The sequence below is a fragment of the Melanotaenia boesemani genome, chromosome 8 (assembly GCF_017639745.1).
Source record: "Melanotaenia boesemani isolate fMelBoe1 chromosome 8, fMelBoe1.pri, whole genome shotgun sequence".
Classification (NCBI taxonomy): Eukaryota; Metazoa; Chordata; class Actinopteri; order Atheriniformes; family Melanotaeniidae; genus Melanotaenia; species Melanotaenia boesemani.
The window spans coordinates 4,767,135-4,793,339 of NC_055689.1; the positions used below are offsets into that span (position 1 = coordinate 4,767,135).

General features: G+C 40.6%; 1 protein-coding gene across 1 annotated transcript; it reads right to left on the reverse strand.

Moving 5' to 3' along the window:
* Window positions 1-1,874: 1,874 nt before the first annotated feature.
* mfsd8l2 (major facilitator superfamily domain containing 8-like 2) lies at window positions 1,875-26,205 on the reverse strand. Its single transcript, XM_041992817.1, has 11 exons — window positions 26,130-26,205; window positions 25,765-25,950; window positions 25,278-25,340; window positions 20,983-21,102; window positions 20,669-20,748; window positions 20,058-20,328; window positions 9,467-9,540; window positions 7,936-8,149; window positions 5,031-5,153; window positions 4,726-4,856; window positions 1,875-2,051 (listed from the first exon to the last, which is right to left on the reverse strand). The coding sequence occupies exons 1-11, from the start codon at window positions 26,203-26,205 to the stop codon at window positions 1,971-1,973; spliced, it is 1,419 nt and encodes a 472-aa protein (XP_041848751.1). The 3' UTR covers window positions 1,875-1,970.

A 26,205-nucleotide genomic window follows, 5' to 3' on the forward strand; every position in this document is an offset into this window, starting at 1 on the left:
GAACTGTGCAAAAGTAGAAGCTAAAATAGTGAACCTGGGCAGTTTTCCAGGTGTTTAAAAGAGGTGTTACACGGGTAAATATCTCAGAAAGCCATTGGCCGATGTTGATGATGGAAACCTCTACCAATGGTCAGAGTCAGGAGAATCCAGGGATAGCCCCCACATTCACCTTAGAAACACCATGAGGATCCAGAAAGAAGCGAAGCCCAAGACAGTCCATGACAGGAAGAGTGAATCCTTCACTATAAAACCTCCTTCATCTCCATGGAAACCAGCAGGACCTTCATGATTCATTTCAAACAAAGGCAGAGTCATAGGAGAACACATTAGCGGAGTTTTTAGAGCTGGAATCAAACTTTTGTCCACAAAAGAGCAAAAGGAAGACATGAATTCTGAATCTGGCTGCTAGCTCAAGAGTTTATGTCCCACAGTGATGAGACAGACATGTTTGTAATCAGCTTTCATGTGTCTTTGCTTTCATGTGACACCTTGTTTGTGGAGAAATGATCAGAAGCCGGAAAAGTTGACAGAGCTGTTTTCAAGTTTTGGTTACATTCCCACTGTGTTTGGTTTGTGTGGTTATGCTTGGTAGAGTCTTTTAGCTGAGTTTCTCCCGTCATTTTAGCATGCTACATGTTAGCATTGCTGCTTCCTTGAGTTTGTAAACTTCTTCTGGACTGCATGTCTCTCATGCTGAAGATATTAAACTCCTGCGTTTATTTAATTTAAATTTTAATTTGCAATCTTCAAATTCTGTTTCTCCAATGAATTTTTTAGCCATAAATATAAAAGTGGAAAAATCAGCCAAACAGGTTTTCTTTAAACTCCACATTTAAGTTATTGTAAAAACATAAAAACAGCCTTAGTTTAAAGAGAATTAATTCAGACTTGAATCTGTGCACCCGGTTATCTACTTTAAAATGTCAAGTACCTGAATACGCTGATCAGGGCATGAAAGTATTTATACATATTATGTCCTTGAGTCCCACAGATTAGATTTTCATTCAGGTCCTAAGAAAAAAAAAAAAAGCTTCCAGAAAGGCAAACATCATGCTGAGCGCAGAAAACTGGAAAGGTTACCGAGTCTTATCTGCAATTATACAAAAACACAGAGATTGGCCAAACTCATGCTCATTGCTACAAAGGGAATCCACAAAGCCTTGATGATGCTTACAGCATCCCTGGCTCACACGAAGCATGCAGCACATCCTAGAGGAGAATACAGGCAAGAACAGCTGACTACACACTCCTCACACCTTTTCAAGTTTTGAATAATGAATACATGTTATTAAAATTTAAATCTCTCCCCCAAAGTAAAAAGATGCAGATGGCAAGTTAGCAAGTACTTTTTAAATTTTGTTTTTCTTTCAGGAGTTTGATTGAACAGGAACAGAGTCAGATAACAAGCAGCTGCTTTAATTGCATCAAAAAGCTTCAATACAAGTGTCTGGTTTTTACCAACAAATCTGTGGAGCTTGGCTGTTTTTGACCTTCTCCTTCTGTCAGCTGTGCTAACAGGGAGCTGCTAAGATGTTGAAAACTCCACATCTGCACTCATTGTGTCAAAAGATTTATTTTTTTCTTTTTCAGAGAAAGAAAAGTCAGAAAAAAGAAAGGAATTTTGAAACAGGGGTCAAATACCAGGAAATATAAATAGTTTAGTTTAAAAATAATGTCTTTTATCCTCAATTACACATCTAAATATTCAGCATGAGAGCAATGGTGCCCCCTTGTGTAAAACATAATTAATAGTGTGATAGTAATGTGAATATGTGGTAGATTGTAATACAAACTGATAGCAGAGAGACTGTGAAAAGCTTCACACGGTATTTCACCTGTGAAGTATTTCCGAACCTTTATTTTTCTGCATTCATACACTTTTATCTGCAGGAAACTTAGATTAATTCTCTCTGAAGTGAAGGGCATTCCTTCGCAGCGTCTTTAGCCTCTGCTGCTCGTTGACTTTGGGCCTATCCTCCGCTGTCAGAGCTCTGGGCACATTGGACCACCCTGGGCTCGGCCAGCCGCTCGTAGGACAGCACCGTCATAACCTGCGAAAAATACACCGCTTCATGTGGCTTTAGAGAATAAAGAAGGCCGAGTAATTAAAAAAGAAAGAGACTGTTAAAGAGATGCTGAGTGAAGGAGTTTACTGAGAAAAGCCTGTGGCTGCTGCTGTTCTCCTCAGTTTGGTTGCTTCATTTTCAACAGAAAGTGATATTGATCAGCACATTTAACTAACAAACAAGGTTTTGTAAGTTGGTGGTAAAGCAGTTAAAAGTCCAGTGTGTAAGATATGGTGACATTCAAAACTATAAAACCACAAACAGACAAACAGATCGCAAAATCACACATTTCCAGAGGGACTGATGTATGTCCTTCTCTGGCTATGGTAGCCCAAAAAGGTCAAAACAGCTAACTAATTTGCATATTAGCTCAGGCTAGCATAAACAGTGGAATCAAAGGGAAACATTTAGCCTGCTTTAACGTACACGTTTATAACTGTGGAGATGCAGAAAATACAGAAACAAACTTATTTTTGGTGGTTAAAATATTTGGTCATTTTTGCTAGTGTACAATTTCAGAAAGTTAAAATCAATCTGATTTAATAACCTTAGAATTAAGTCTTTTTTGTTCCCGTATGTTTTATCTTGCAGTTAATTTTGTTTTTTTGTTTGTTTGTTTTTTAACTATGATAAAACAAATTTTTCTTTTTGTTTTTTCATTAAGACTTCCGGAAAGCTGAGCTTACTGAATAAAGTAGCATTATGTAATTTTCTGACCATAAAAATATGTGCTTATGATGACAGACTGACATTCCTGGAGCCGCCCTAACGTCAGAAAGTTCAGCATCCATCTTGCATTCAGTCTGTTGCCAGCGTGTGATGCGGCACTGTAAAACGAAAGCTGCTGTAAAGTGATACAGCATCAAAAAGGTGTGAATTCTCAGCCTCGTAATGCTGCTGGGATTCAGCTGCTCCATGAATGTGCATTATGAATATTACTGTGTCCTCAAAACAATTAAAGAAATTTGGAGACATCATCTGTTTAGAGGCTACCGTTTCAAAGAGCAGGGAGCATTTCTATCAGTCTGTTCTAGAAAAGCCGGCTTTCTGCTTCCCCTGCTTCCTTGCAAAGACTGAAGTCCACATGGGAGAAAGATTTAGCCATTACTACTGATGATGAAGATTGGGAAAATATTTGGAAGGAAAGTAAATTAAATACAGTTTGCAATCGTGCAAAGTGCTACAGCTTAAGATAATACATAGGATGTATATTTCTCCCAAGTGTAGACATTTGTTCAATCCTGTCCTTTTCCGCATGTGTCTTAAATGTGAGATGGAAGCAGGAACTCTTGCTCATCGTTTTTGCTCATGTCACAAGTTGCAAAAGTATTGGACTGATGTCTTACTGGAAATGGAGAAGATTTTTAGAGTTAAGCTGGGCTTAGCTAATATGCAAATTAGTTGTTTGGCTTGGCCTTTCTGGGCCACCATAGTAACATGTAACATGGGGAAGCAACTAAATTAATTTAATAAGGTCAATAAATCAGAATTATTCTTGATTTGCACCAGAGTTGTTATAAACTTGAACATCAAAGCCAGGCTTCACTCCTACTTCCGGTACAACATATTGATCCAGAGCCACATACTACGTTGTGGTTGAGGATTGTGAATACATGGAAACGAGATCATTGATCACATGTTAATAATATCCGGAAAGTGATACCAAAACTGTATCATGGGAGATTTGCGAAATGGCTATAACATTAACACTTTTTATTTTATTTTTATATTTTATTTTGTTTTACTCTTGAGATGAATTATAATGATAATGATGTATTGGAGCTTATTGAGTTCACCTTACTAGACAAGAGACGAGACACCTTGTGCGCCACTAAACGGTGGCTCTATCACTTTACTGTTCCCCAAAAAGTACAAATTCAACAAAAACAGGCAACTGTCTTCGTCTACCCTGTAGTAACCCTGGAGGGACATATGCCCTACTTAAAAACCCTACAATACTTAAAAACAACATGGTCTGTTGATATCCTAAATCTTTTCCAATTAAGCATTGTGTCATAATTTATAGGAGAAGATTAATTCAAGTGCTTAAAGAATGCAGTTTATGTGGATATTGGGCAAGTTGTAACACGTTAATAAAGCATAGTACCGACTTAGTTAGCATTACTAGGCATGAATAATTTTCTTCTGGTGTCACCACATGGGTTCCATACAATTCAACATGACTGAGGCTTGGTTGGCAGCTCTTCGGGTCAATTTTGGTCAATTTCAGTGCACAGACTGGACTCAATTAGAATCTTTTAATGGGCAAAAAAGTCCAACATTCAGAGGTTGGAGGGGTGATGGAGGAATAAAATACAAAACCTTCACCTAGCAGAATAAAGTAAGTGGAAACTAGTCACTACAGGGTCAGAAATTTTGTTTTCAGTTCCTGTTTAGTGAAATTTAAAGTTTGGATGTAATAAATATTTATGTTTTAAGTGTTTTTTAAGGTAATGGTTTGAACATGTTGAGTCAGTCTTCACTCGTCAGCGTACACTCATTTTGAGCCTAATTAAATCTTTTTGGTGTTTGTTTTCCTTTGGTTACTATGGTAACAAGCCTGAAGTCTGTTGGACTGAACGTGTCCTGACCCCCACGTCTGTATGAGAAATATTTGGAGTGATAAAAAGTTGACAGATTGGTGTCTTGCTCTACTTACTGTGATCATTATGAGGAGAGCCAGCATCATGCCCAGCATTATGTACAAATTATTGGTCAATCCTCCAGCCCACAAAGGACCCAAGATGGTGGCCAGGCCCCCAACTGAGCGTCTGACGCCTTGGCTGAACCCTTTTGGTGAAGCATCACAAAATAGTCAAAGCACAGTATTATTTTTCTTTCTTTTTTTTTACATGCACATTCATAAGAATATGGCCTGAAAGTAAAACATTTGTAATTCTTTTTGGGATCATATGCTGCGCATCAATCTGTTGTGCAAACACAGGCAACATAAAATGAGCCAACCTTGTGTTTTCTCAGCAGTGACTTTGGAGAACAGAGACACCTGAGACACAGCCACGAAGGGAAGCCCTAGCAGCTGCAGAAACACTCCGATGATGAAGGCCGACAGCTCCCATCCATAACCACCTGGGGAGGACGGGAGATAAGTTACAGTTGTTTGCCCTGAAACTACAGTATCTGGCCACAGTCATGACCCAGCCCTCATTTCTATTAAATGTAGATCACAGAAAAAAATGGAAACAGGTTCAGCATTTGGGAAAAATCTGCCAACATTCATATAAATACAGGATTTAAGGCAAAAACGAACTTCGCCCAAAAGCGAATTAAGGCCCCTTTATGCTCCTTTTACATAAACAAATAGGTACGTCCGTTTCAAACGTTACTGCCCTTCCATGCTTCCATGCGTCCAATATGCTGGCATGCAGCCACTAGAAGGCGCTAAGTTCGCCTCACTGATGTCAGTTTCAGACAACATGGTGATGGCAGAGGTCATGATCATGTTCAATCGCAGAAAAAGAAATAAAAAGAAGCTGCAGTAGCCCAGCAGTAGACGCTGGTGGTCTGTGCAACGATTAAATTCACCACGACTTCTTCTTCTTCTCCTTTCTTCTTTTCGCTGGTTGCACATCAGCTATACTCTTCAACACTGTCCCCACGGTTTCCAGGGTTACTACTCTGTCCATCAGGGTACACATCCACAAGGGTCACGGCAAGGACCCTTTTTCTTCAACTCTGAATCCTCTTAGACAAGTTTTCTGTTGTGTCTTTAACCCTTTAAAGCCTAATATATCATATTTGGTACAGTTTCTGAGACCTATTGCATCCCTTTATTGTGAAAACTTTGCTCAAAACCCCTTGGTTTGCAATTTGATACGTGTCTTCTGCCTCCTGGTGGATACCATTTACACTACAATAATTCTGTCATATCACACAGCAGAAATTGCTCTTTATTTATTGGTTCTATTATTAAAGGGGTTAAGTAGTGTTGAGGAAAAGTTATTTTCTTGCCTTTTCTTCTATTCTCTGTCCAGATGATCCCACACTGCTTCAATGATGCTGAGGTCCAGGTTCTGGGGAGGATCCATTCCTCCATCAGATCTGTTGCCACTAATTTTCAGTCCAGTTTTTGTGTCATGTGGCATTCCTCAGCCTTTTCTGCCTGTTTCCCTTCATTAAGAATGGCTTCTTGACAGCCATCTTTCCATGGATTTCTGATGAGGCTAATATTTCTAACATTTCTAACATATTTCTAATATTTCCTAACATTTCTTTTTCCCTCTACTTGTCCAGTTTCCTCAGATGTTTTGAGGACACACTGGTCATCCTGCTAAGGTATATCACGTTTTCAGCTAACAGCTGTTTGGGAATCACCTTGTCGCTACAGAAATATAGTTTTTAGCCTGTTAAACTGTGTTCTCGCTGGTGGTTTTGATCAATGCAACCAAAGAAACGGGACCAAATGGTGTGTCTTTGTGACAGGCTGCTCACAAAAAGCCAAAATTCACAAATCCTTTTTAAAATCCTTCTTTTAACTTTTAGAATGGGCAGCTTTATTCATCCTCTTGCTCCTCTGTACCCGTCTGCTCTGGTCCACACTGCTATCCCCTGTTGTTCCTTCAGATCCTCTTCCCCCTCCATCTCACTGTCCCCTCCTCTCGCCTTGTTACCATGGGGACCAGGGTTTTACCTGCTCTCCTCCCAAACTCTGGAATTCCCTTCCTCTTGACCTCCCTTCCTCTCCCTATCTCAAAACTCACCTCTTCAAACTTGCCTAAAACCCTAAAATGCAAAATGACATTCGGTTTCCTAAAAGGTGCTTTAAATAAAATGTATAACTGTTATTATTAAAGATCCTATTTGAAATTGGTTCTTTGCTATGTTGTCTGTTATGTGTTTGTATGCAGCGCTGCTTCATGGTTGAGTTTAGGACCTTCTTTATCTTTGAATGATTCATAGGTCAGTGTTAACAGCAAATCACATTCCTCTGAAAAAGGTCAGGTACATGGCCTGGACTGAAGATGAGGAAAACAGCAGCAAATGTCAAAAGAAACAACTTCCCAAAACCTGAAAAACAGCTGCTTAAGACCATTTTAAACAACTCAAACATATCTGGCAGCTTGGAAGAAGAATATAAATAAATGATAGACCTCTTGGATATTGATTTATATTGATTTAAATGTTTTATATCTCTTCTTTCTCATCGGGGGTGATGATTTGAAGAGAGTGACAGATCTTGCTTCAGCTCCCCCTCATCCCCTCTGCCATCGGTTTTTAATGTTCCTCCACAAACGGACTGGCAGCAGGACTGAAAGCTCTGTCTGAATCAGAAACCGCTGCCAAGCTGGCAGCCGCTCTGGTTTTGTTCTCTGCTGCTTTGCATCGTGCACGTTTGTGTGAATTTGTGCCCACTCAAATGGTTGGATGTTCCCGTGTGAGCAGAAAGTCTGTAATGGAGCGATGAAAAAGCAATTTCACCAGTTAAACGTCTTTCTCAGCTGGTCCAAGAAAGGAAATTGTTTTACTCCAGATATCTGACGTTTATGTTTGCTTGCTTAAGTGTACCTAACGAATAGGAGAACAAATGTACGCTACACTTTAACAAATAGCATTTTTGTCTAATTAGATTATTGTAATCCTTTTATGCATACCCAGCTCCAGCACCTGTCACTTGTAATCAGAGCAACAAACGTGACGAGCTTCAACAGACGCAGGCCAACGTGAACATAAAGCCTGTCTGTGTGATCTCCTGCTGGCCTACCAGAGGTAGCTCATCCATTTCATCCACTGTGTAACTCAATATGGCTCCACTGCAGCCACACAGAGCGAATTAGCCCCTGAAACAGAGGCAGTTCTGAGTCTGAATGTGAATCTGGGTAGGTTTTGTGTGTTTTGACGAGCAGGTTAGCACCTCGGGGGTTGCAGAGGAAAATGAGGCACCAGATACAGGCGGTGCAGCAGATGACCAGGCCCACGGCCAGCACCACACGGTCCTCCACCTTCCTGCTCAGCCAGCGCACAAAGAAGAAGCCCAGGATGACCTCCACCCCGCACAGGCTGTACATCAGGCTGTTTCCCAGCTCGCCGAAGCTGAAGTAGCGCTGCGTCAGAGGAGTCACCATGGTCTGGGGGTTTTTTAAAAGATAGTCAGTTAGACAAAGTGGGGGAGTCAGAAGAGGAAGAAATTCTTATTAGAGCTGAAATGAGCTCTCAAAAGCAATTATGTAAACCAGGTAAACAGATGTGACTCTCCTATCACTGCAGCTTTATGAGGAAAGAAAAAAGGCCTTTCACTCCTTATGTGCAGATATTGCATCAGTTTAACCTTCAGCAAAGCTCCATTTTTTTCTCTCAAAGTAAAAGTGTTCAGACTGATTCCCTGTGAATTCAGGTCTGAGTTAACCTCTTCTTGACGAGAGCCTCTCTCCTGGGGGCAGCATGAGATTTGTCACACGCTAGGAAGCAGCAATCCTAACATGTATCAGACTAAAATGATGGAGAGAAACTCAGGTAAAAGACAAGCATTGGCATACAAATGAAACACAGTTCAAACCCCAAGTAACTACATGTGAACAGCTCTGTCCACTTTTGAGCTTCTGATCATTTCTCCACACAAACAAGATGTCACATGAAAGCAGAGACTCTGCTGATTACAAACATGTCTGTCTCATCACTGTGGGACAAAAACTGTGAACTAACAGCCAGAATCATAAGTCATGTCTTACGTTTGCCGTGCTGTGGTCAAACGTTTGATTCCAGCTCTAAAAACTCTGCTAATGTGTTCTCCTATGACTCTACTTGTTTGAAATGAATCATGAAGGTCCTGCTAGTTTCCATGGAGATGAAGGAGGTTTTATAGTGAAGGATTCACTCTTCCTATCATGGACTGTCTTGGGCTTCGCTTCTTTCTGGATTCTCATGGTGTTTCTAAGGTGAATGTGGGGGCTATCCCTGGATCCTCCTGAATGACCATTGATAGAGATGTCTATCATCATCATCGGTCGATGGCTTCCTGAGATATTTACTTGTGTAACACCTCTATTAAACACCTGGAAAACTACCCAGCTACTCAAGCTACTTTTAGCTTAGCACATCACTTTACTCATTCCTAGACGAACTGGGCTGCTGTCCTCTGGTTTTCTGTCAGGAGGAGATAATATTTACATCATCTATTGTGTTCCAGGTGAATTTACTCTGACACAGTAACACATATCTTGATTCTGACACTTCTGTAGTAATCTCACATGTCTTAGCTTTCTTTAAAGACTAAGATTGTACATATAGTCCTTGTAGTTGTGAAGATATAATTAATTTATTTGGGGTTTGTCATTTCAGACAGGCGGCAGAAAAAATAGGCCTCGTGAAGAGGAGGTTAAGTTGCTAGCACTGAGAGAAATGTTTGGTAACTCTGGCTGATGGATCTCTACAGCAGCTACTCTTACCTCCAGTGCTGTCTGATTGAAAAAAGTGATGAACTGAGCCGTGAGAACAACAATCACCTCTTCTCTCAGGAACTCTGCACATAGAAAGACAGAGAGAAAAATCATAAAACAAGCATAAATGGTTCCTGAAAGATTCAATCTGCAAGTTAGGCTGAAATAAGAAAGTTAAACAAGTAAAGACAACTTGGACTGTGTTAGAAGCGTCTTATTAGAATTGCAAGAGGCAGGCATGATGAAATCCTGGCTGGTAAGTGGTCCGACTTCTGGTTTTCCACATGTCCAAAACACAACATGAGAGAAAAAAATAGATTCCAATCAATTCCAAGTTCTGAAACCAGCTTTCCTGGAACCAAAACTCTCTCGCGGACTTTGAGAAGAGGAAAATGAGCTGGGCTCACAGCTAAATTTGGATGTCCACGCCAGATGGCTGGAGAAGCAGCTTGTTGTTATAGTGTGTGGTTTACTTCTCACTGTTCAGTGTGTCTGCACTATTATTTACATCAGGCATGTCAAACTGGTCCAGCAAAGGGCCGTGTGGCTGCAGGTTTTTGTTCCAGCCAGCCAAGAGCACACAGTTTGACCAATCAGCTGTCTGAAGACTGAGATCAGTTGATTGAATCAGTCAAATCTGGTGTGCTGCTGCTTGGTTGGAACAAAAACCTGCAGCCACACGGCCCTTTGCTGGACCAGTTTGACATATGTGATTTACATGATCTATTATTTTTTATTCTGCTGCATTTGTGCCCCTCAGCAGCAGTTTTCATGTCTAAATACAGTTTGATATGAGTTTAAAGTTGCCCTGCAGTAATTTAATTTTTCTTTTTTTTTTTAATCAATGGTTTGGCCTCATATGTGAGTCTACATTATGTCTATATTAGAAAAAAAGGGGGGTATCTCAAAGGTGGTGCTCAATCACTTTGATGAAAATTGCTCGCATGGAGCAAAAGCCAGACCAGATTTTCTGTGTTTTTCCCGCAGGCTTTGCAAACAAACTTTAAAAAGTCTTACTGATATAAAAACTTTATGAATCTACTGGGGGGAAAAAATCATGATAATCATGCTACAAAATCTACCTTGCAGAATTCCTCTATTGCCCTCATTTTTCATCCTTCATCCATACTTCATTTATTTGATTAATTTAATTCAGTTCAATTTCATCTCATTTCTCATGAGCACAAAGGCATTGCCTGCAATAACATTCTCTGACAGTCATCCATACTGTTAAGAATGAGGTTGTACAGTGTGTACTTTCTCCACTAAAGCTCATTAACTCTTTCCTGTACAAGTGCAGACAAATAAAAAACGAATAAAACAAAAACGAAGAGGCATGTTCGTTTCAAGCTGTATCATAATTTGCGCGCTAACCCCATGTGACAGTGGAAAACCAAAACAGGTAGTCACATGTCTACACACAGCTTCAGCCCATAAGTCTTTCTATTTCCCAAGACACACTAACTTCAAGCTTCAAGTTGTTTGTCACATGCAAGATGGCAGTGAAACAAAAATGTGAAGGGTGTACTCACTTCTGTGAGACACTGTATATATATATATATATATATATATATATATATATATATATATATATATATATATGTATGTATATATATAATATTTACTATATTGCACAAAATATAAACCTTTTTAAAGTGACATGAGTAAATGACTGTTTTTCAGCAGAAGGTAGGACACTGGGTGGTGTCACTACAGGGTAGAGTTTACAGTTCTGACAGCCTGATGGAAGAAGCTCCTCCTGAGTCTCTCTGTGTTTACCTTAATGAGCCTTAGGAGCCGGCCAGAGCGCAGCCACTCAAACTGACCGTTGTTTGGACGATGAGAGACCCTCATCGTCCTAACAACGGTCAGCCAGTTTGTTCTGGCTGTTCTCCTCATGAAGATGTCCTGGAGAGTGGGGAGTTTTGTACCCATGGTACAGTTTTCTGAACTCAGCACCCTCTGCAGGGCCTTCCGGTCATGACCAGTACTGCTGCCGTCCCACTGAGTGATGTAACCAGTCAGAACACTATCCACCACTCCAATTTAGAACATCTGCATGATTTTCAGAGAGACTTTGAACTTCCTCAGTTATCTTATCCTTCTTCACCTGGTTGTCTATGTGCAGAGTCAAGGATAAATCCTCAGTGATGTGCACACCCAGATCTTTGAAACTGCAAACCCTCTCCACCATTAATCCTCAGAGGGGTGTAGTTCCTCTGCAGCCTCCTCCCATAAGTCAAGCCCAAGTACCAAGTCCATAAAGTCGATTAAGAAGAGAGGTCGTTTCTTTGACTCAAAGATTTTTTTCTGCATCACTTTTAAACTTTGTTTAAAGCTTGATCGGCCCCTATAAGGGCTGAAGAAAAATGACAGACATAATCACCTACTATTTAAAAAAAGAAGAAACAGGGAAATCTTGTTTATTTTCAACTGTTGCTCAAAGTTTAGATCCCAATCTTCACAAAAATAAATCAAAACTGTGTTTTAGTTTGAACACTGATGTTTAGAGATTTTTGTTGCTCAAGGAGATCTCTGGCATCTGTGTGCATGAATCATTAGCATGGTGTTATCCTCTGTCAACTAAATAAAAAATTTGGTAAGGATATAAAATTTTACATTTCTCCTGTTTTATTGCTGTTTACTCAGACATAGTGACTGATAAAACATTTGATAGGGCAAGGACATTTTCTGCAATCCTAAATGTCCCAAGACACCAAAAAGATTCATATAAACTTTATAATCCATCCATCCATCCATCCATTTTCTTCCGCTTATCCGGAGTCGGGTCGTGGGGGCAGCTGCCTAAGCATGGAAACCCAGACTTCCCTCTCCCGGCCACATTCACCAGCTCATCCGAAGGGATCCCGAAGCGTTCCCAGGCCAGCCAAGAGATGTAGTCCCTCCAGGGTGTCCTGGGTCTTCCCCGGGGCCTCTTTCCGGTGGTACGTGCCCGGAACACCTCACCAGGGAGGCGTCCAGGAAGCATCCTAACCAGATGCCCGAGCCACCTCATCTGGCTCCTCTCGATGTGGAGGAGCAGCGGCTCGACTCTGAGCCCCTCCCGGATCACCGAGCTTCTCACCCTATCTCTAAGGGAGAGCCCGGCCACCCTGCGGAGAAAACTCATTTCGGCCGCTTGTATTCGAGATCTCGTTCTTTCGGTCATTACCCACAGCTCATGACCATAGGTGAGGGTAAACTTTATAATTGTGAAGCAATTCTTTACTTTGGATTTTTTTTATGTGTTTATTTTGAAAATATGGTCTGGGATTAAATTAATGTTTATTATGTTTATTACATTAACAACATCCTTCAGTTTCACTTCAGCACCCATGTTAGCTAAACATTAATTGTTCAAATACAAATGTATGGATTAGATAACCCATGTGGCTTTCAAGACAGGATAGCTTGTTAGCCTTTTAGCTCAAATGTCTTTTCCAAATACCCAGCACATGTGTTCTCCCTCTAAAATCAACCACAAAATTTAACTTTTCAACAAGCTAGAAGCCAATTCTGAAACTCACTGTTTGTTTTTCTTGAAAAAAGAAGAAAATACAACAACCAAATTAGCTTGCAAGACATAACGAGACAACAACTAAGATGCTAATAGATGCTATAATCTTATGTTTGTGTTGACCGTGCTAATGGATGCTAGTCATGTTTGTGTTAATGGCTGCAGTGCTAATTAATGCTAGTCATCATGATTGTGTTGATCTTGTTCAGTGCGGATATATAGAAATTAGAAATTAAGGAGGATCTGCATTAGAAACTGAATTTTTTTTGTATGCTTCAACTTAGCCCATCTTGCTGCTTGCATCTACTTCTGGACACAATGTCATGCTAGCTAAGAATCGTTCACCAAATCTTTCATAATTTAACAGGGAAAAAGCTAAATTCAGAGCTATTTTCTCTATATAAATGTTGAACATGTTTACTCAAATTAATTTTTTTACATAAATTAATTTGAAATACATCCACCGGAAAGAGTGATGAGCAAGGTGTTTAAAGAACCATGTAGCCTATGTCAAAAGCAAAAAAGACTTTAATCAAAGAAAGTGTATGTTCTGTCAATTTTTCAAAGGTTCCTCAGAGATACATAAAAGTCCCAAACAATCAATAATTCAAGACAGAAAACACCAGATGCACTGTAACAGCTAAGAGACACAGCTACTGTATGTACCCAAGCAGACATCTTTCAATTCTGCAGTTTCTAGCATGGCAGGACAAAAAGAAATCGATAAGAAAAGCGCTGGCCACATTACCAATTCTGTCTCCATTTCATCCACAAGTCAACCACAGCCAGTCAGTCAATAAACAAGGAGGTCTGCAAGCCATCCCTTTGCCTCATCTTCAAAGAGTGAGGGAATCGATATGAGGGTTTGACACACACACACATACAGAAACACACAAATACAATTGTACACAGAAATCTTTACTGGGACATTGCTCATCCATTGTGAAAAGTCTTAACCCTAATCCCAACCTCAAATTTATCTAAATGTACAATTTTACCCCTTAACTCCAAGCAGAACCGCAGATATGATTATGTTTCTATTGCTACTTATCATGGGACAATTTTTGACCCTTACCTCTAAAGGGAGATTACCAACCGAACACCTTGTTAAGTATACCTTGTTAGTACTGGGTTGGACCCCTTTTTTCTTTTGGAACTGTCTTAATTCTTGGTGTTATACATTTAATAACACAGTAGCTACAGGTTTGTCTGCTGCATCCATGAGGAGAATCTCCCTTTCCACCACATCCCAGCTGCTCTGTTGGATGGAGATGGTGACTGTGGAGGCCGTTGGAGTCCAGTGAACTCATTAACCCCATTTCCACCAACGGGTGAGGGTCAGGGCGAGGTGGGACGCAATCTTTTGTTTCCACAAGTGAAAACTGGGAAGGGTACCCTAACATCTGACCCGACCCGTTCTACTTTGTTGGGACCCTTCCATTGGAGTACCAATCACACCTTCGACCTGACCAGAAAGGGTGGAGTTTGATACACTGCAATCCGTTGATTGGTTGAGAAAAAAACAGGTCACTTATGTGACCTGGTGTAAAAACAAAGCAGGAATGGCTCCTTGTTTAGAGCAACATATTTTCTTTTTGTTGATTAAATCTCTGTTTAAAATGGCATTACAAAGCACCACCAAGTAGAAAGAACACAAACTGCTGGATGACCACCATTCTCCTCTTTTGTTTCTGAGTCATGTTTTCATTGTACTTTCAGGAAGGCGTTGCAGTGGTGTCATGCTATTACGTAGCTTAAGCCTGGTACACACATAACGATATTTGGACTGTTTTTGTCCCGATTTTTCCTCTTCCCGCCCTCGGACGGCAAACGCCCGATCATCGTGAGATTTACCTGTCCAATCATCATTTGGTCTGTGGTGTGTTACGAGCCAATTTGTCCCGATAATCCACTCCGAAATGGGTCTTAACCGACAATTGGGAACATTGAACATGTTTAATATTTCAGTGCCGATTTCTGAAGAACGCCGACAACTCGTGCATTGTGACTGTGTGGGTGGTGACGTGGCACGGAATGTAGCCTATCAGAGAGCGAGCTGGCTGGGGAGCAAGGAAGTAAACAGGTCTCGACCAGATAAAAATTCTCACAAGATTAAAAAAATCGTTATGTGTGTACCAGGCTTAAGTTACATTGCTTTCAGACTAATATTCTGCCGCTGAATTAGGTCACAGTTGGCAGTTTAAACGCAACGAGATTACAGTTTACAAACCATATCTGCACCCTAACTGTCCCATCCCAACCCTTACCCGTTGGTGGAAACAAGGCTACTGTCATGCTCAAGAAAGCAGTTGGAGATGATCTGAGCTTTGTGACATGGTGCATTATCCTGCTGGAAGTAGCATCTGAAGATGCTCCACTGTGGTCATAAAGGGATGGACATGGTCAGCAACAATACTCAGGTAGGCTGTGCTGGTTAAACCATGCGATGTTGGTACTAAGGGGCCCAAAGTGGGCCAAGAAAATATCCCCCCACCATTACACCACCAGCAGCCTGAAGTGTTGACACAAAGCAGGATGGATCCATGTTTCCATGATGTTTTCACAAAATTCTGATCCTAGCATCTGAATGTGGAGCTGAAATGGAGACTCATCAGACCAGCAACCTTTCTCCATCTTCTATTGTCCAGTGTTGGTGAGTGTGTGTGACTTTTAGCCTCAGTTTCCTGTTCTTAGCTGGCAGGAGGCACCTGGTGTGGTCTTCTGCTGCTGCAGTCCATCTGCTTCAAGTAGTGTTAATTTGATCTGCCATTTTTAAATTTAGTCTCAGTTTTAGTCCAGTTTCAGTCGTGCTTATTAGTTTTTTATCACATTTAGTCATTGTCGTTTTTATTTAGTCAAGTTTTAGTCGACTATAGGTCGAGCATTTTAGGCTCTATTTCAGTCCAAGAAAACATAATTTTATTTGTCTAGTTTTAGTCAACTAAAACTGTCAACATTTTAGTCTAGTTTTAGTCAGGACAATCATTTTACCCTTTTACTTTTTTTGTCAGCAGATAATATTGAACATTGTTAGTAGTATATTACATTGTTAGTAGAACATTGTTAAATGAAGTTTAACATTGTTAAACTACATTTACCAATCCATTTAAAACTCACTTAAAACATAACTACCCTATTTTATGCAGAAATAATTGCAGGCATTTTATGCTTACATGCATTTATTTATATTAATATTGATGCCAATTTAAATCAAATGTCCTTGTGATGGTAACCTGAAGACAAATAGAACAGCATTTATGTCACCAAGTAAATACATTGGGATGCAAACTCCTTCCCAACCTTTTTTAGCGTGGAACCCCATTTTGATATCACAAAACTCTGGTGACCCCAGACATTCAAAACACAATTTTACTTACTTTTATACCACATTTAAACTACTTCAAGTATGAAAATGTAGGTTAAAGTTGTTTTGAATTAAGTATGGTGTATTATTTTATCTAGATGATTTGTTTTAGTACGTTTTAGTTTTTAGTTTGCATCCATGTGTAGCTACTCGGGTGTTTTGTGTTAACTATAGTTCGCTTGCAGCTCCTAGATTAGCTCATACTTCTGTCTGATTTAATTAAACTTGCAATCCAACCGAAAACATAGTTGCCCGACCAGTATAACGTATTTAAGTTAGCATAAATTCAACTTCACACACAATTCTACCAACAAGTGGCTACTATTGCTACATGCTACAAAGCTAGTAAGTTAGCCAGCGGTTTGCAGTCGGTTTAATGTTATTGTTGGAACATTACAGCCATTTGTTTAATGTTACGTTATGAACAACCACCACCAAACGTTTTGTTAACTTACCACGATGTATTTGTGGTGAACTGCGACGTGTCTCTTCAGGTTTGTTGGGATCATCTTCCCTTCCTTTGATCAGACATACGTTTTTTTTTATTTATTTATTTTTATTTATTTATCTTTTTCTTTCAGTGTAGCGTAATGGGTCCATATATCACGTCTTCTCTTTCTCTTGGGCCCCGTGCAAAGCATGGTCATTAATGTTTTACTTTTAACCTTTGCCGTGAATCCACCTCCTGTCTGTCCCATGTGTTTGTAAACCTGTGTGAGTGTGCTAGTGGCCAAAGATCCGAGGAGGAGGCGGAGGAGAGAGGATTTGACAGTCATATGACATAATATCATTTTAGTCTCGTCTTTGTTCGTGAACTAAAATGTCCATAGCTTTTAGTTAAGTTTTTATTTAGTAAACTACATTTTTGTCTCGTCTTTATTAGTCCACGAAAATGCATTCTGATTTAGTCTCAGTTATTCTTTATTAATGGGGATTTTAGTCTCGTCTAGTCTGATTTTCGTCCGGTGCAAAATGTGCGTTGACAAAAATGTTTTAGTTTAGTTTTCATTAACAAAATTAACACTAGCTTCAAGGTTGGACGTGTTGTGTGTTCAGAGATGCTATTCTGCAGACCTTGGTTGAAACCAGTTCTTCTTTGACTTCCTGTTTCCCTATCATCTCCAACCATCTGTCCATTCTCCTCTGACCTCTGACATCAACAAGACATTCTGGTCCAGACAACTGCTGCTCACTGGATATTTTCTCCTCTTCAGACCATTCTCTGTAAACCCTAGAGATGGTTGTGTGTGAAAATCCCAGTAAATACTCAGACCAACAACCATGCCAAGTTCAAAGCCACTTAAATCCCATTTCTTCCTCATTCTACCCTATTCCATTTCCATGTCTGTGGCTACTTCCTCCACCTCCGAGCTTGCTCCCTCCACCTCAGTTGCTGCTACCCCCACATCCACCAACTGTCCCCCTTCCACTGCATCCCAAGCCGCTCCACCTGTCTAGAAAAAGTGAGACCTGAGCTCAGGAAACTTTAGACAGGAAAGGCTGTTGGTCCAGATGGAGTATGTCCAAAGCTTCTGAAGGACTGTGCAGGACAATTAGCAAACCCTCTTCAGAGGCCCTTCAGTATGAGCTTTTAGCTGGAAAAAGTCCCGGTAATGTGGAAGACCCCCTCCAGCTTACCTACCAGGAACACTTAGGAGTTGATGACGTGGTTCTTTACATGTTGCACTGGGCATACACCTACCTGGACATGCCTGGTTCTTATGTGAGGATCATGTTCTTTGAATTCTCCAGCACTTTTAACACCATCAGGCCTCCCATACTGAGAGACAAACTTATGAGTATGGGGGTGGCCCCCTCCCTGACATCCTGGATAATGGACTGACATCCAGACCTCAGTAGGTCAGGGTGGGGACATGTGTTTCTGGGACACTGGAATGCAGGGCTGGGGCTCCACAAGAGGCTATTTTAGCTCCCTTTCTTTTACGCTCTACACATCAGACTTTAGATACAACTCAGAGTCCTGCCACATACAGAAGTATTTAGATGATACAGCTGTTGTGGCATATGTGAGTGGTGGACAGTGGTGGTGAGTGGGGGGGTATAGGGACCTTGTGGAGGCCTTCTCCGACTATAGTAAAAAGAACTGTCTTCTCCTGAACACAAGACTAAGGAGGTGGTGGCAGACTTCAGCAGATCTAAAACACCTAGCCAGCCAGTCTGCATTAACAAAGAGGAAATAGAGACTGTGCAGAACTACAGGGGGTTGGTTCTAGAGCAGAAGCTGGAGTGGTCCTCCAACACAGACACACAGACACTATCAAATTGAGAAGCTCCTTTTGGACCAAAGTTTATAATGACTTTAATTTCTACACATAAGTCTGAAATATATCTCAGTTGAAAACAACAACTAGAAAAGCTGTGGATCTATTTTCTAGTGAATTACTGTTGTATTAGTTCTACTGTTCCCTTTGTGGGCAAGAGAGGAATTTATCAAGACAGATTTTTTTATCATCATAAATAAGGTCCTAACTCTGTCCACTGCCTAAATCAGTCCCTCCGGGAATTCACAATGTTGTGATTGTAATTATTAACACAAATTCTGCATGCCATTGCAACTTTTTCCAATCACAGCAACTTTAAAACAACTTTGAGAAATCCCAGCATTCCTTCATGTTACCTCATACACTTACATCATCAAATAACATGACTCTTGCCCAGTGTTCAGGGACTGGTTTTGCTGAACTGGTTGAGCAACCACATCACATACAGACACCACAGCCCTCTGATGAAGCCAGAGAGATGGTTCAAATACCGGCTGGGGACTTATTGCTGCATTATTCCCCTCTCCGACATGCTTTTCCTGACTAATAAAGGTCCAAGAGTCTGAAAATACTTTACTAGTGCTGACCATGAAAGTGAAAATAAGCTGTTTTGTACCTTGTGCAACATTGTGTTGGAAGACAAACAAATGTAGTCAACTCACACACATTTTTCTGCCTAAAACACCTCTACAGAAGGTCTGAAATGCACAAAGAGAAAATTACCATGATTAGTCTTTATCATCCAGATTTGCTGTTAATGTTGAAAATTCTGAACATGGGCTTCCTCCATTTGTTTTTGTTTTTCTTTGTTTTTTTTGTTTTTTTTGTGCTCTCTGTTTAAATAATGGTTGCAGCTTCAACAGCATGTTGCTGAATGGTGAAATACTCTCCCAGTGTGCTTATTTCAAGCAAGAATGTTTTAAAAAAATCTTTTATTTACACTGAGATCTTATTCTAATCTGTACCCTGAGAAATTGAAAATGTCCTCATTGTGATGGTTTTAATTTGTCACACACAAGTAAGTTCACACATGCACACACACATGCACACACACATATTGTCTAATATAGTACAGAAGAGGATAATCAATGATGGCACACAATCACTGCTCACATCATATGTAAACTTATTACGATGTTTATCCGATAGGACACCTGACATCAAATATATATATACACACACACACACTTATATAAACATGACATACACACACACAGGTCCAATCAATACACAGGGAATGTGATCTGACATGCGGCACAAAATCCCTCAGAGAGACCAGAAAAAGAGAGTGTGAGTATAACTGTGTGTGCGAATGCAAGAAAATCAATGGAGTAGATACAAAACATGTGTATTGACTGTGACACCTCTTCCCACAGGACGCCCACTAATAGGGCTGACAGTCATCACACAGGATGGCAGTCAGACCCACTCCCTCACCTCTGCTGGCATTGAAGTTTTTGAAGGGGTTCATGGCTCCGTGGACAGGTTGCATCTCTGAGGAGAAGGAAGTCTCCAACTGGTCAGAGTTAACAGCTCTGTAGGAGTGCACCAGGTCCTCGTCCGACCCCATCAACGGCACCCCCTCCTCTTCCTCCTCCTGTTTTATCTCCATCATTATGGCACCCCCCTCTGAGCTGATGGGTGGTACATCCCAGTAAATGGTTAGGACGACAAACTGGAGCAACACCCACAACAGGCACATGAAGATCTGAGACCAAGGAGAGAAAAGGCACAAATTTATTCAATATCTTTTACATCAGAATCTTAGAAAAGGATCTGGATGTCAATTATTTTTAATTATATGGAAAATGGATGAAACTGTAAAGGAGTTTGTACTTTATTTAAACTAATCTGCACCTGTGTTACAGGTGTTTCATTGGATCACTGGATCTGCTGGTACAGGCCAGAGTATTGTATTCTAATTTGGAGGAGGGTAAAGAAGAAAAAGCTATTTGTTCAGAATTTAGAGCAGCTGTTTCTAAAGGTTGTTTCAGTATGCATGAGTCTTTTGAAGAGCCTCAGATTACTGATTATCAGGATGCTGTTACCCCAGGAGACGTATACTTGTTCACAACAAAGGGCCCCAGTTTGAAATCACACAGCCGCAGGAACAAGTTGAACGCCGGCCCTGGAGAAACAGAACGAAGTTCTTTAAAGATAAGATAAATGGAAAATGTGTGAAGACAGTGGCTTACACCTTAGTGATTTTATTGAATACATTTTCCTCCTCACAGTTGAAACTACACATCAAAGAAAACATCTCAAAATCCTTCCTAGTGTGAGTTTGTAGAATGAAAAATGGGGACGCACAGAGGTGAGAAAGACCCCTCCTTCTGCAGGAAGAGGAAAAGGAAAAACTGACCGACAAGTAGGCCAACTTGTCGACAGGCCATGATGGCTGCAAAGATACCAGCACGCTCCTCTGGTAGAGTGCTCCGGGTTAGAAAACCAAAGATGGAGGAGCCTGCTCCTGCACCAATACCTGAGAGGAAAAACAAGTTATTAGTTTCATCTTCTCAACATTCACGTGTGTTCTCAGTCAGAATTATTGGCATCCCTGAAGCATAATGATGTCTGACAGCATCACAAAAGTTCTAATCCAAAAATATTAAAATTCCAAGTTTACAGTCAGCTGCTCAAAAAAAAAAAAAAGCTGCACATTCATAAAACCTTTTGTGGATTTTGTGGTTCAGTGTGGCCTCCTCTAGCCATGGCCTTCATCTCACACTGAATTGGTTTATGGTTCCTCTAAATCTCAGGTCATGGTTCTAAACTGGAAAAGGGTGGAAAGCTCCCTACAGGTCAGGGATGGGTCTTTACTTCAAGAGGAGGCATTTAAGTATTTTATGTTCTTGTTTACAAGTAATGGTTGAATGGAGCGAGAGATGGGCAGGTCAGCAGTTGTGAGGACATTGCTCCAGTCGTTTGTAATGAATTAGGAGCTGGGCCGAAATTTACTGGTCTATCTTAACTCTCACGTGTGATCATGAGATTTGGGTAGTGACTGAAAAAAAGAGATCAAAAATATCAGTGGCTGAAATGAGTTTCTTTCAGAGGGTGGTGGGGCTCGGCCTTGGAGATTGGGTAAGGAGCTTAAGCCTCTGGAGGGAGCTGGGAGGAGAGATGCTGAAAGGAGTCGGGTGATGTGATATATACATCTGATTAGGATGTGCCCTGGCCGTCTCTCTCTGCAGATCTTTCGAGCACTCCCAGTGGGACCAAACACTCAGGAAAACCTAGGACATGCTAGAGCGGTTATATATCCCTTCTGGTCTGGGAATGCCTTAGGATCCAGCATGAGAGCTGGAGAGGGATGTCTAGGTTTTCCTTCCCAACTTCTTGCCTGATAAGCAAAAAAAAAAAAATGAATGGATGGATGGATGGATGGATGGATATTCATAAAACTGTTTCAATGTTTAAAAGACACTAAGAAACAATGAGAAAGTCTTGAAAAGGTTCATAGGTTTAAGGAAGAAAACACCATCCAAAACATCTGAAGAGTCTTGGGTGGAATCCAGAGGTGTAGTTTTAGCATGCATCTTATTCTCTCAGCCCAACTGAACCAAGACGGACTCAACTAGTAAGGACCAAGAGGCCATCTCTGTTTGTTTCTCATGTTCTTCACAGCTCAAAGTTGAGTTCTTTGGAGATGCAGTTAATGAGCTTTTGGACGATAAAATTATGCAAACATAAAAAAGAGCAGCCTGTCTATGGTAAAACATGGTGGATGTTTCGTCATGCTGTAGGGCTGCTTTGGTCTATCAAAGAAGTGATAGAATCAAAGGAATACAAAGATCTTTCTGCCCAGTGTCAGATAGTGTAGGTTGAAGGGAAAAGGCTTGGCCTCCTTATTAAGGCTAGGGACATGGTTTCCATGTCCATATGGGTTAGCTGCATCAACGACTTGCTGAGCGTGATTACTAAATATTTGGGCTGCCTACATTCGGTCACATTGGGATCCAATGAACTAGATAATGAAATTTGCATCACACAAGTTCTGGGTACTACTGAATTTCCCTCAAGAGAACAATCCATAAATCACAAAAGTCAGTGCTGAATCCCAAACAAACTTCCTTCGAAAACATTGGAAAGAGTTGAAATTTGTAACTGCATAAGGAACTCTGGCAATGTAAGTGGTGGCAGAAACTTCGAGAAGCTGGCAAAAGACCTTCATTATTTGTATTCTTTGTTAATTCTGCATTATTGTTCAGTGGTGCCAATAATTCATATTTAAACTTTCTGTACAGATGTATAATACAGCCCGTGCATGAATTTGGTGTTGTCTAAGGCTGAGAATATACTTACTTTAAATTACACGTATGTGTTTATCATGATGTTTTTCTTTGTTTAAAGCAGGGGTAGCCAACGTTGGTCCTCGAGGGCCCCAATCCGGCAGGTTTTCCAGATTTCCCTGCTCCAGCACACCTGACTCAAATTAATTGGATCCAACAGCCTATAAGGATCTCCACAATGACTCGTTAGTTTAAGTCAGGTGTGTTGGAGCACGGAAATCTGGAAAACCTGCCAGATTGGGGCCCTTGAGGACCAACGTTGGCTACCCCTGGTTTAAAGTGTTGTTTCTGCGCATTCATAGAAATTAACGCTATGCGTTCACAAGCTGCAACATGCAACTAACCAATAGGTGCAGTGTAGAAACCAATTTGATCAGATGTAAGGTTACACAATTGTCAGCAGTAAAAAAAAATTTACATAACATTTCGAAGACAAAGCATGACATGTGTAGCTTAAGGGCCTTACGTACCATCTGCTATTCCACTGCTTCCAATATTTCTGTTGCCATCTCAAAATGAAAGAAATAGTAACTCGGTTTCCATTTTTATTGTCTTGTTTACACCCAATAAATTTGACAACTATATCCTGTCTGAGTCTCTAATGTGCCCCTAGTGGAATCCTCTAGTAGTACACAAGAAATACAGTGACGTGAAAGTGTTTGCCCCCTTTAGATTTCTCTTTGTTTTTTTTTTTAATGTTTGTCACAATTAAATGTTTCAGATCATCAAACAAATTTAAATATTAGTCCAAAACACTGTAAACACAAAATGCAGTTTTTAATGAAAGTTTTTATTATTAAAAGGAGGAATAAACCCAAGCCTACATGGCCCTGAATGAAAAAGTGATTGCCCCCTAAACCAAATAACTGGTTGGGCTCTCTTTAGCAGCACCAACTGCAATCAAGCGTTTGCGATAATTTGCAGTGAGTCTTTACAGCGCTGCGGAGGAATTTTGGCCCACTCATCTTTGCAAAATTGTTATAATTCAGCCACACTGGAGGGTTTCCGAGCACGAACCACCTTTTTAGGTCATGCCACAGCATCTAAGTAGGATTCAGTCAGGACTTTGACTAAGCCACTACCAAGTCTTCATTTTGTTTTTCCTCAGCCATTCAGAGGTGGACTTGCTGGTGTGTTTTGGATCATTGTCCTGCTGCAGAACCCAAGCTCATTTCAGCTTGAGGTCACGAACAGGTGGCCAGACACTCCTTCGGGATTATTTGGTAGCCAGCAGAATTTATGGTTCCATTTATCACTGCAAGTTTTCCAGGTGCTGAAGCAGCAAAACAGCCCCAGACCATCACACTACCACCACCATAATTTATGGTTGGTATGATGTGCTTTTTCTGAAATGTGGTGCTACTTTTACACCAGCTGTAATGGGACACACATCTTCCAAAAAAGTTCAACTTTTGTCTCGTCAGTCCACAGAGTATTTTCCCAAAAAAGTCTTGAGGATCATCCAGATGTTTACTGGCAAGCTTGAAACAAGCCTTAATGTTCTTTTTGCTCAGCAGTGGTTTTTGTATTAGGACACTGCCATGCAGGCCATTTATGCCCGGTCTCTTTCTTATGGTGCAGTCATAAACACTGACCTTAACTGTGGCAAGCGAGGCCTGCAGTTCTTTAGATGTTTAAGTGGGGCCTTTTATTACCACTTGGATGAGTTGTCGCTGCACTCTTGGGGTAATTTTGGTCGGCCGGCCACTCCTGGGAAGGTTCACCACTTCCCAGCTCTCGTTGTGTCTCATTGGAGTCCCAAAGCTTTAGAAATGGCTTCATAACCTTTTCCAGACTGATAGATTTCAATTACTTTCTTTCTCATTTGTTCCTAAATTTCTTTGGATCTCAGCATGATGTCTAGCTTTTGAGGATCTTTTGGTCTACTGCACTTTGTCAGGCAGGTCCAATTTAGATGATTTCTGGACTGAGAACAGGTGTGGCAGTAATCAGGCCTGAGTGTGGCTACAGAAATTGAACTCAGGTGTGATAAATGACAGTTATGTTTTAACAGAGGGGGCAATCATTTTTTCACACAGGGCTATGTAGGTTTCGATTGTTTTTTTCTCCCCTAGTAAGAAAAACCTTGTTTTAAAAACTGCATTTTGCGTTAACTTGTGTTGTCTTTGACTAATATTTAAATTAGTTTGTTGATCTGAAACATTTAAGCAAACATGCAAAAAAAAGTTAAAAAATCAAGAAAGGGGCAAACACTTTTCACACCACTGTGTGTAAACATTTACACTTAAGATGGAACTGGTTGCTTTAGTGAATGTGAGAATAAAAAACATGTATATTCTCTGCCTAATTAATAACTGGCATGCCTGTGTGTGTGTGTATGTGTGTGTGTGTGTCTGTTTGTCACCTGCTACAAACCGACTGCTTAATAACAGCCACCTTGAATATCCGATAAAATACATGAAGTTACCTGAGGATGGATAGAAAGAAAAAGAGACGACCAGGTTTGTTAACGAGTTGCATGTGAACTTGATGAATGCTTCAAAGTCTACATAAAAGTTGGATCTAAAACAGCTGATGTCAATGTTTTACCGTCCTAGTATCCACAGCTGTACTGTTAGCATGCTAACATAAAAAAACTCCATATTTTCCTGACCACGGTATAAATCTGTGTTAGCACTGTCAGTATCACAGTTTCTGAGTGCCAGTATTAGCTTTCAGTTAGTTCATTCCAATGGCTGCCACATGAAAAAAATAAAAATACTTTAACTCACTGTCACACACACTAGTCTACACACAATTATCTGAGGAATCCAGGGAAAAGCAAATGAGATATTTGTCAAATGGTCTAATTTAAACTGTCATGTGATTTGTCTTGTGATTTAGCTACTCACCAGCAATCTCAAAAAGATTGGAGAAGAGGATGATGGATTTTGTAGTTTTGCTCCGATCTGACCAGAACCCAAAAAGTGGACCAGTTAACAGCCCACTCAGACTGAAGGCAGACAAACCCAAACCCAGGAAGTAAGGTGGAGCCTCCAAAATCTGCAGATACTTCCATATTGTAGGTAGAATGACAGCTAAGAGTATCACAGAGGAATAAGGGAGGATGAGTATAGAGAAGAGGAGGGAGAACCATGCGCCCAGAGCAAAATTTATAAAAATTAGATCAGATCCCAAGTCGTCTGTGATGTGCGCTTACAGGCAAAATCTGATTTTAACTCCAGTCCTTTCTACAAAGCTGTCAGCATAAACTTACCATACTCTATGCCGCTCAGCATAAATATCAGTCCAATGGTTAGAAAAGTTAGAGTCCTCTTATGGGTGTTATCCAT